Here is an 11431-nt window from a genome sequence, read left to right as displayed (position 1 = left end):
CCCTCGGTTCAAACCCCCGACCGGCCCCCCGCGGGGCCGCGCGGCATGCTGGGGCGCGTAGTTCCCGCGCCACCCGTCGCCCGCGCGCTGGCCTCACGCGGACTACAACTCCCAGGGGGCCTCTGGGTTGGGTTGCCGCACAGCCTGCCGGGAAATGTAGTTCGAATGGTGCCAAAAAGATTCACTCCCATAAGCTCGCGCGTGGGGCCAAAGCCAGCATGGAGGTAGGGCGTTTGTCTGGCATGCAGAAGGACGGTGGTTCGAATCCAGGCATCCCATATAGTCCCCCCAAGCCTGCCAAAAGCCAAAAAAAAAAAAAAAAAAAAAAAAAAAAGCCATAAGGGGGCAGAGTGATGACCTGGCCAGCCTTTGATTTAGAGCATCCTTAGGTTCACTTAGCGAATGCAGTAAACGTTCTCCCCCACCCTTTTTTTTGTTTGTTTGTTTTGTTTTTTTGGATCACACCCAGCAGCACTCAGAGGTTTCTCCTGGCTCTGCGCTCAGAAATCTGGCAGGCTCAGGGGACAATATGGGATGCCAGGATTCGAACCACCGTCCTTCTGTATGCAAGGCAAACGCCCCACCTCCGTGCTATCTCTCCAGTCCCCCAAACGCTCCATTTATGCTGCTCTGCGAGTACCTGGTGCCGACCTCTTGTACATTCTGGCCTGGTCTGGAGCCTGAGACCTGATATGGAGGCCTCAGGGTGGGAAGCAAAGGGCAGTCACCAGGGACAGTGTCTGGGAGAGGCCTGGGCCCACCAAGGACTAGGTAGATAGATCCTGGACTCACATTGCAGACCAGACGCTGCTTGCTCTGTGCCTCAGTCTCCCTGCCCTGTGCGCTCTGTCTCTCGGGCTGGATGGAGTCAGCATGACATCATACACATACTCTGGTGCTAGTGCTCTGCAGTTGGCCTAGAGTCCAAGGCTGGCCTGAGCATCTCTTCTGGCGGGTGTTGCATCCTCTTGGGGAATAGGATTAATTATGGGGGAGGAAAAACTCAGAGGTTGGGCTCAGTCCTGGACTCCACAGTTGCCAGAGTTGAATCTAAATAATTATGGGGCAGGAGGCAGATGTCCAAAGACCTGGCTTTGACCTTGAGCTCTCAGTGGCCCCCATTACATGTGACTGAGCCCACCCAACAGCCACAGGGAAGAGCGGAGCATGGTTCATTAGGAGGTTATACATGGTAATCACTCTAGGTGGTACTCTGGGGACCACATCAAGTGCTTAGGATGGAACCAAGTTTGACTGGATGTGAGGCAAGCACCTTAGCCCCTATATTATCTCTCTGGTTCATTGTGGTTGGTTTTACAGCTCCTTATAATCCACGAAGAAAAGGCAATGAGCTCCTCCCAAGGAACCTGACAGACACCCTGTGGCAGGTGAACACGAACTCCAGTTCAGACCCTGTGACTAGGGAGCTGAAGCTATAGCACAGTAGTAGGGCATTTGCTTTGCACAGACCCAGGTTCAATTCCCAGCATCTCAGATGATCCCCCAAGCCTACCAGGAGCAGTTTCTGAGCACTGCCAGCACTGCCGCCAGGTGTGGCCCCAAATAAAAACAAAAACAATCGGGCCCGGAGAGATAGCACAGCGGCATTTGCCTTGCAAGCAGCCGATCCAGGACCAAAGGTGGTTGGTTCGAGTCCCGGTGTCCCATATGGTCCCTCGTGCCTGCCAGGAGCTATTTCTGAGCAAACAGCCAGGAGTAACCCCTGAGCATCGCCGGGTGTGGCCCCAAAACAAAACAAAAAAAAAGAATGAATACCAGGGGCTGGGCGGTGGCGCTAGAGGTAAGGTGCCTGCCTTGCCTGTGCTAGCCTTGGATGGACCGCGGTTCGATCCCCCAGTGTCCCATATGGTCCACCTAGCCAGGAGCGATTTCTGAGTGCATAGCCAGGAGTAACCCCTGAGCATCACCGGGTGTGGCCCAAAAACCAAAAAAGAAAAAAGAAAAAGAAAAAAAGAATGAATACCAGCGGGCCCGGAGAGATAGCACAGTGGCGTTTGCCTTGCAAGCAGCCGATCCAGGACCAAAGGTTGTTGGTTCGAATTCCAGTGTCCCATATGGTCCCCCGTGCCTGCTAGGAGCTATTTCTGAGCAGACAGCCAGGAGTAACCCCTGAGCACCGCCGGGCCGGGTGTGGCCCAAAAACAAAAAACAAAAAAGAATGAATACCATGCTTTGCATGCATAAGGTCGGTGGTTCAAATCCCGGCATCCCATATGGTCCTCCGAGCCTGCCAAGAGCGATTTCTTAGCATAGAGCCAGGAGTAACCCCTGAGCGCTGCTGGTTGTGACCCAAAAACAAAACAAAAACAATGAATACTAAGGGCCAGAAAAATAGCACAGTGGGTAGAGGGTTTGACTTGCACACGGTCAAGGCAGGTTCAATCCTCGTCACCCCACAGTCTCCTTGAGCCTGTCAGAAAAGATCCCTAAGTACAGAGCCAGGAGTAAATCCCAAGAACTGCCAGGTGTGGTCCCCAAACAAGAAAATAAAACAAAGGGCCCAGAGAGATAGCACAGCGGCGTTTGCCTTGCAAGCAGCCGATCCAGGACCAAAGGTGGTTGGTTCGAATCCCAGTGTCCCATATGGTCCCTCGTGCCTGCCAGGAGCTATTTCTGAGCAGACAGCAGGAGTAACCCCTGAGCATCACCGGGTGTGGCCCAAAAACAAAAAACAAAACAAACAAAAAAAGAAAACAAAAAGAATGAAGACCACGGACCAGGGAGAACAGATAGTAAGTAAAGTGCTTGTTTTACATGTGGTCCGCCTAGGTTTATTCCTGAGCAGAGCCAGGGGTAAACCCTGAACATCAGTGGTGTGGCCAAAAAAGGACTGGAGCTAGGGGTCAGTCTCAGTCCTGTGTCAAATCCTTAGCTCTTCGTGCCCCCTCTGCATATGGCCCCTGTGGCTTCTATTGCTGCTGTAGTCCAGCCCACATGTCCCCAACTATCCATACAGAAGACACTGGATCCCATACTTGCAGATGACATCCCTGTCCCATGACCACAGATGTCCCTTTGAATACCACAGACAGGAGCTCAGCCTCCCCAGGGTGCCCCTGGGTCCCTGAGCACCGCTTAGAAGACCCAAAAATATCTTTTTGCAGTAGGGGCAGTAGTAGAGGTGGGAATAGAGGGAAACACAGGGTCAGGAGAAGGGGAGCAGAGGTGGGGGTGTAGGCCTGTTACTGCCTGTTGACCCTCCCAGAGCACAGCCTCCAGGTGGCAGCAGTGAACCGTGAACTCTGGTTCCCTCACTAAATGCCCATCTGTCATCAGGAGGACGGTGTGTGTGTGGGTGGGGGGTATCCCAGGACAGGAAAGGCCAGATAAGGCGTGTGCTTCCCACTGGAGAAGGACCCTCACCTAGCTGTTTGATCCTGGGACTCTCTAGGACCCCAATTTGAGATCAGGGAACCCCGAGTCAGCTCCCAGGGCTCCATCCGAAAGATTTAGAACTAACCATGTTAGTGGGAAGGGGTCCACAGGACTGTCCATGCTGCTGGGGTGGTCCCGAGACCAGGGAGCCTTGACCCCCACTCACCCAAAGGGTCATACACCATATTTAGGCTCCCCAATGGATCGCCCCCCAAAGAGCTCTGGGCATCCCAAACAGCATCCAGGGCACGTCCCTGCCGGCCACTGCACTTTTGGCCCCTAGGCTGCCCCTCCCCCGTGCAGCCACGGAAGCATCGGAAGTTCAGCTCATTTATTTTCTATTTGCGTCGCCCCTTCGGCCCAGAGGTGGCCGTGACCCCGGCGGCAGTACGGCAGTAAGCTTCCCTTCTGTGGGGCAGGGGCCTTGGTGGGAAGGACAGGTCCCCTCGCTTCCCATGACCACAGGGGGGAGCTGACAGTATCCTCATTTTGTTCCTTTTGTGGAGGGGGATGTGGGCCACACCCAGCGATGCTCAGAGTTTACTCCTGACTCTGCGCTCAGGAATCACTTCTGGTAGGTCCTGGGGAGCCATAAGGGACACCAGGGGGCCGGAGCCATAACACAGCGGTAGGGCGTCTGCCTTGCACATGACCAACTTAGGATGGATCCAGGTTCATTCCCGGGCATCCCATCAGGTTTGCAAGTTTGCCAGGAGCAATTTCTGAACGCAGAGCCAGGAGTAAACCCTGAGTGCCACCAGTATAGCCCAAAAAAAACAAACAAAAACAAAAAAACAAACCAAAAAAAAAGGAACACCGGGATCAAACCCAGTCTACCCCATACAAGACAAACACCCTCCCTTCTGTACTACGGCTTGGGCCCCAGCACCCACCATTTCTGTGCCCGACTGCAGCTGACCTGTGCTTAGTGACTGTCCACTCCACCTCCCCTCCCCCACAACCCCTCAACCCCACGGGATCAGGTGGGACAGGCCCCCATGGGTCTCTGGGCCTTAGGACGGCCGCCGTGGACCAGAAGAGCCCCCTCCCAGGGATGACCTTCGTGGGAAACCTCAGTCCGGCCTCCAGCGCCTCCCCTGGAGCTGTGTCCCCCGAGGCCAGCAGGGCGCTGTCTCCCTCCCTGGAACAATGTGCTTCCCCCATACAATTCCCAGAAACGCCGCCCACTCTGCCCTGCCAGCCCGCCAGGCTGGCGGCCACACCAACCCCTCCCCAGGGCTCCCAAGCTGCAGTGGGTCAGGGGCTGTGGGTGAAGGAGGTCTCACCTGCAGGCTCCCAAGGGGACACTGGTCCCGGCCTGCTCCCGGACAGGCACCAAGACAAGCCCTGGGGCAGAGTGGCACATCGTGATGGCTTCATTCTCCCCGCCCTGCACCTTAGGCATTGCAACTGGGACAGGTGAGGCAATCCAGTCCTGAGTGCCAGTCTCCTCCAGAGTGGAGCCCGCTCAGGGTCTCCAGAAATCTCCTGCCCCCTTTTCTGCACCTGCTTTTAGTAGCCAGTCCTCACTGACAGCGGTGGCTGCCTAAACCTCTCCCCACCCCAAGCACCTAGGATAAGCATGAAGGTTTCCTGCTCTGAATAAGGAGGAGGGTTCCCAAGAACATGGCGTGCACCCCCAGATCAGCTGACAGCCACAACCAACTAGGTGAGTGACACAAGCGGTAAAAGAGAACCCCGGACCAGCGTGGACTCCTGAGCCTTCCAGGGAAGCTCCGCAGGGCCACACAAGAGAGGGAGCCAATCCACGACCCCCACCTGGCCCCCCCCCGAGGGCACCTGCAGGCCCAGAGAGGGGAAGGGGTCAGTGCCAGGGTGGGGCAAGCGGACGGCAAGACAGACAAAGTCTGGCGCCTGAAGGCCGCCAGCCAGCTCACAGCTGCGCCTTCCTTCCTGAGCCACTTCCTGGACCCTCCCTGCTGTTGCCCGGGAAACTGGAGCAGCTGGGGGCAGCCTGGTTCCCATGAAGCCCCCACTGAGCAGGGCCAGAACAGCAGCCTCCTCGTGGCTGCTGTGCTGTGCTCCCCACCAAATCACCCGTCGTCGGGGCCTAGCCCACCCGCCACCCTGTCTGTGTATGCTAACTCCCATCCTGTCCTTGGTACCGCCTCCCCAGAACTCAACAGACCCCGGCCTGAGTCCCCAGCAAGCAGCTCTGATCCTCGCCACGCCCTGCGTCGTGCCATGGCACACAACAACCAACCCCACAGATCTGGGGGCCTCTGCAGTGTTCGGGGCTGGTGCGGAAAGGGGTGAGCCCAGGCTCAGTGGCAGGACCCCTGCTGGCAGCTGGTAGGAAGGAATCAGCCAGGCCAGGCCTCAAGCAGGGCCTGCAGAGGGTGGTCAAACTCTGGCACAGTGTCTGGGGAGCAAGACATGTTCTCCACCTGGACCCCCGAGCTGCAGGCCCTACACCCCAAGAAGGACAGTGTGCCCTAGGGACTCAGTAATTGGACCCAGACTCTGCTCCAGCAGCAGCAGCAGCAGAAGCCGGGAGGGGCAGACAGGAATCTGTGAGGTCTGAGCCCGGGGCAGTGCCTGGGAGGTCCGCCACCCTGGGAGCCCCGCCAAGCCCCCACCCAGAGCCACTGAAGAAGGTTGCCCAAAGCCTGGGGGTGCAGTCCAGGCAGAGGGAGGCAGACAGGACACCCAGACCAGCCCCCCACAGGCAGAGGAAGCTGTCGTGGACCAGCTTTGTGAAAATGGCTAACCTGGGCAAGATCACATGTGGGCTTTTGAGTTTGGGGTCCACCATACCCGGCAGCACTCAGGGATCACTCCTTGCGGGGTTCTTGGAGACCCCCATGCAGTGCCCTGGATGGAACTGGGGTCGACCATGAGCAAGGTCAGCGCCTTGGACAGAGCTAGGGCCTACAGCTTGGTGGTGTGAGTTTGGGTAGAGTGGGCATGATCTGACTGGACATATCCCCAGGAAATGTGACCCCAGGATCTGATCCAACACAAGAGGACAGACACACAGACACAGCAGGTCAGGACCACTCTGACGGCCTCTCCCCTAGTGACCCACACCCCTTGGCAGCTCATAGGCCCTGATGACTCAGCTCAGACCAGGGGCAAGGCCACAAGCTGCTGCCAGGTGAAGTGAGGTCCTTGTGCCAGCTGCTGTAGCAGTGTGGACAATCTATGATGTCAAGGGGGTGAAAACACACCCCATGAAAAGCAAGAGGTCAAGCACGAGAATCCTGGAAGTCCCTTTGATCCAGTGACACCCAGACCAGCTGCACCCCAGGCTGAGACAGGCCAGTAACCTGAATCTTCAGGGACCAGAGAGATATAGGGCAGGGGGTGCATGCCTTGCATGTGGCTGACCCAGGTTTGATACCCAGCACTGCATATGAAGTCCAGAGTTCAATCCCGGCATCCCACATGGCCCTTCTTCAAACACCACCAGGAGTAATTCCTGAGTGCTGAGTTAGCAGAAACCCTTGAGATCATGTGGGTGTGACCCCAAAACAAACAAAACACCCCAAAGCAAAACAGTCCACATCTTCATAGGCTGCCAATATCCCCCCATTCTAACTTCACCCATAGGTGGCCTGGTCCCACCCCTAGGCTACCTGTCCACACCCACAGGTTTCCTAGTCCCACCCACAGGCTTCTGGCTCCACCCACAGAAGTGAGAACTGGTCTCTGAGCACCTAAGCCAGGACAGGGCTCAGGCCCTATACACATGGGAACCCTGTTCCATCCATGGCACCACGAGTTCCCCTAAGCACCACCAGGAGTGGCCCCTGAGCACCAAGCTAGGAGTTGCACCTGCTCACCCTAGGGTGCCCAGCTTCCGGCATCTCCCTGGTCTGGGAACTCGTAGTCAGGAGCTTGCGGGTGTTCTTGGGTTTGATCCCCAACACCATTGGGTTGATCCCCAACACCCCAACCCACTTGGGGTCCTGGCACCACTAGGCCTTAACACTCAGCCAATGTTCCAGGAAGGGCCCCAGGCCCCGAGCACCACTGAGGACTGTCCTCCCCACTCCAACACTCATCATCCTCACCGGCCCCTGAGGAAGGCCACTTCTAGCTGCGCCCCAACATTCTGGCAGTAGCTCCATATGTGAAAAGGTTGCAGGGTCTGGGAGAGTTGAGAGGGGTTGGGGAGGTCCCTGACCGAGATTTGGGGACAGATCAAAGAGGACCCTGAGGTTGAGGGTAGCCCCCACCCCCAAAAGCCTCTGATCAGGTATTTTAAGGGCTCCTTGTGCTGGGGTCCTCACTTGAGAGCTCTCCTGGGCTGCAGAGAGGGCTATGGTGGTTCCTCCAATATCCAATCTCACTCCCCCACCTTGGAGGCCCCTCTCAGATCCAGTCTTGGGGCCCTGCTGGTGGTCTTCAGCCCAGGAGGAGTACTGGGAGAGAAACTGGGGAGCGGTGAGGAACCCCATCTGACAGTGACAGTCAGAGGCAGGTCTGCGCCCAGTCCATTCCCCAGCTGCAGCAGCGTCTTTCCCACGGGCGCCCCCTCCTCTGAGCCAAGAGGCCCGCGCCGCGGGGGTCGCCCCCCAAGAACAAGGGGCCTGCTCGCCCGCCCGCCCCTGGCGTCTCCTGGGGTTGGGCGGGCGGACACTCCCGGGCTTGGGCGCGCGGTGGGTGGGAGGACGGGGGGCCCGGAACGACGCCCCTTCCCGCCCCAGCCCACGACGCCGGCGCGTCCCTAACCGAGGGGGTCTCCAGCCGGGACGGGGCGGGGGTTCGGCGGAGGAGGCCCGAGAGGAAAAAACGGGGCCCCGGGGAGGAGAGAAAAGGAGAGGAGAGGAGGGGGCGGCCCCGACGCGCCCCGCCCGCCGTCGCCGATTGGCCCCCGAACCGCTATATCTGGGCGCCCACCCGGAGCGCGGCCGTCCGTCGTGCCCAGCCGTGCCGCGCCGCGTCGTGCCGCGTCCCGTCCCGCCGTCGCCCTCGCGCCCACCGCCCCGCGTGTCCACCCGCGCCCCGCGCCGCGTCCCGCCCAGGCCTCGCCCAGCTGGAATGCAGAGGTCGCCGCCCGGCTACGGCGCACAGGACGAGCTGCCCGGCCGCCGCGACTGTGCATGGGCCCCGGGCCTCGGGGCTGCCGCGCCCGCCGCGCCGCCCAGTCCGCCGCGCAGCCCTGAGCCGGGGCGCTATGGTGTGAGCCCGGCCGGCCGCGGGGACCGGCCGGCGGCCGACGAGTCGCGCATCCGGAGGCCCATGAACGCCTTCATGGTCTGGGCCAAGGACGAGCGCAAGCGGCTCGCGCAGCAGAACCCCGATCTGCACAACGCGGTGCTCAGCAAGATGCTTGGTGAGTGAGTGAGTGAGTGAGTGAGTCCGTGCGTGGGCGCGCGCGAGACGGGAGGGTCCTGGGCTAGCCAAGGGGCGCAGGGGCGCGCAGGAATGGAAGGGTCCTGGGGCTATCCAAGGGGCGCAGGAATGTGGGGACGGGGACGGGAGGGTCTTGGGGCCAGCCAAGGGCGCAGGGGTACGCGAGGGGCGCAGGAATGTGGGGACGGGAATGGGAGGGTCCTATGGCTTTCCGAGGGGCACAGGGGCGCAGGAATGGGAGGCTCCCGGAGATAGCCAAGGGGCGCGGGAACATGGATACGGTAATGGGAGGATCCTGGAGTTAGCCAAGGGGCGCAGAAATGTGGGTACGGGAATGAGAGGGTCCTGGGGCAAGCCAAGGAGCGCAGGGACGCAGGAATGGGAGGGTCCTGGGGCTAGCCAAGGGGCTCAGGAATGTGGGGACGGGGACGGGAGGGTCCTGGGGCTAGCCGAGGAGCACAGGGGCTCGGTGGTCCGCGGGGGATCAGCTGGGATTTGCGGGCGTGGCGACATACTCCCTCCAGGCAGCCAGAGCGCACGGGGCACATAGGGCGCACAGGGCGCACGGCGCAAGCGGCTCCCCGACGGCTCCAGCTGGCTGACCCAGGGGCGCACGGCTCCCCGACGGTGCCAGCTCGCCCGCCGGCTAACCCAGGCTCCCGCCCGCGCCCCCGCAGGCAAAGCCTGGAAGGAGTTAAGCACTTCGGAGAAGCGGCCCTTCGTGGAGGAGGCGGAACGGCTGCGCGTGCAGCACCTGCGCGATCACCCCAACTACAAGTACCGGCCGCGCCGCAAGAAGCAGGCGCGCAAGGCCCGGCGGCTGGAGCCGGGCCTCTTGCTCCCGGGCCTGGCCCCGCCGCCTCCGCCGCCGCCCCCGGAGCCCTTCCCCGCCGTGCCCGGCCCGGCCCGGCCCTTCCGCGAGCTGCCTCCGCTGCTGGGATCCGAGTTCGACGGGCTGGGGCTGCCCACGCCCGAGCGCTCGCCCCTGGACGGCCTGGAGCCCGGCGAGGCCGCCTTCTTCCCGCCGCCCACGGTGCCCGAGGACTGCGCGCTGCGGACCCTCCGTGCGCCCTTCGCCGCCGCAGCCGGGGAGCCCAGTGGCGGCTACGGGGCGCCCCTGGCCGACGCGCTGCGGACCGGGCCCGTCCCGGGCCTCAACTACGGTGCCCCGGGGCCCTACGCCGGGCCGCTGTCGCCGCCCCCCGAGGCCCCGCCGCTGGAGGCCGCCGAGCCGCTGGCCCCGGGCGCCGAGCTCTGGGCCGACGTGGACCTCACCGAGTTCGACCAGTACCTCAACTGCAGCCGGACTTGGCCCGACGCCGCCGCGCTCCCCTACCATGTGGCGCTGGCCAAGCTGGGCCCGCGGGCCATGTCCTGCCCCGAGGAGAGCAGCCTGATCGCCGCCCTGTCCGACGCCAGCAGCGCCGTCTACTACAGCGCCTGCATCTCGGGGTAGGCGACGCCTTGCAGGGGGCAGCGCCTTGTAGGGGGCAGCTCTTTGCGGGGGCAGCGCCTTCTCTGGCTACCCTGCTGGCCGGCAGAACGCTGGTCCTTCTGGAAGGCCGCGGACCTGTCAGACGGCCCAGAGGGCCAATTCAACCCTGGTGCCTACCCTATGCCCCGTTCTTTTCCAGAATCGGGCTCCTCTTCTTTTTTTTACTCTGCCTTTTTATATACGTAATACAGTGTATTTAATTTTTGACGACGTGTAGAGACTTTTCTCTTTCAAGACCTGTTTGGAAAGGTGGGTGGCACAATTTCTGGAGGCTACGGGGGCGGGGGCCTGAACAAACCTTTTCTTAGGAATCTTGTAGAGGGGCTCAGAGAGCACAGTGGTAGGGCGTTTGCCTTTCACGTGGAAGACCAGGACAGACCTGGGTTTGACTCCCGGCATCCTATATGGTCCCCCGAGCCTGCCAGGAGTGATTTCAGAGCGCAGAGTCAGAAGTAACCTCTAAGCACCACCGGCTGACCCAAGCTCCATCTCTGCCTCCACACTCCTACCTCTGTGTGTGCAATGGCCCTTCATCCCCCGTTTGTCTCACTTCTCTTAGGGTTCTTAGACACTGTGCTCACTGACCTCTCGTAGCCTCCTGGGCCCCACCACCACATCTGGGTCCCCAGAGGGCAGCTTCTGACACTTGATGCCTGTCGGGGAACTGTCCTGGCTCCACCCAAGAAACAAGGCTGGTGACCAAAGAGGCCTCTGGCTTTGTCCCAGGCCCCAACTTGAGCCCCTCCCTCTGTCCACCCTCAACATCTTGTCCCATCTCCATTTACTAGGCCCCTGAGGTTCACACCTGGGCCATTTTCACTGTTTAGGAGGACAGGCCTATGATGCTCCCAAGATCTGTGCTACACAGCCCCCAGCCTGTGCAGTGGCAGCTCTCCTGAGGCAGGTTCTACTTGATTGTGGCGCACTGAGCCACCATCTATGACACATGGTCAGACTGGTTTGTGTGTGTGTGTGTGTTGTGTGTGTGTGTGTGTGTGTGTGTGTGTTGTTGTTGTGAGCTATTGGTCTGGGCCTCCTGGGACTGACAGAGTGGGACACCCTTGTGGGCATGGTCACAAGCCAGCAGCTCACAGAGGAGTTGGGAACTGCCTCTACCCAGCCCCTTCTGCAGCGACAGAGCACAGGAGGCTCAGATGGGACAAGCAGACTGCTGTGGGGGCACAGCAATAACCACAGAAAGAGGTCACAGGTGATGGA

At 60.4% G+C, this 11431-nt stretch overlaps 1 protein-coding gene across 1 annotated transcript; it reads left to right on the top strand.

Moving 5' to 3' along the window:
- Nucleotides 1–8393: 8393 nt before the first annotated feature.
- On the top strand, nt 8394–10174 carry SOX18 (SRY-box transcription factor 18). The gene is made up of 2 exons (XM_049777486.1): nt 8394–8698; nt 9396–10174. The coding sequence occupies exons 1-2, from the start codon at nt 8404–8406 to the stop codon at nt 10172–10174; spliced, it is 1074 nt and encodes a 357-aa protein (XP_049633443.1). The 5' UTR covers nt 8394–8403.
- The last annotated feature ends 1257 nt before the right edge of the window (nt 10175–11431 follow it).

This window comes from Suncus etruscus, chromosome 7, assembly GCF_024139225.1.
Source record: "Suncus etruscus isolate mSunEtr1 chromosome 7, mSunEtr1.pri.cur, whole genome shotgun sequence".
Lineage (NCBI taxonomy): Eukaryota > Metazoa > Chordata > Mammalia > Eulipotyphla > Soricidae > Suncus > Suncus etruscus.
This window is presented reverse-complemented; position numbering and strand designations above follow the sequence as displayed.

Coding starts and splice junctions, on each gene's coding strand:
- SOX18 (XM_049777486.1), top strand. CDS start 8,404: ATGCAGAGGTCGCCGCCCGGCTACGGCGCACAGGACGAGCTGCCCGGC. Junction 8,699..9,395: donor GGTGCTCAGCAAGATGCTTG/GTGAGTGAGTGA, acceptor GCGCCCCCGCAG/GCAAAGCCTGGAAGGAGTTA.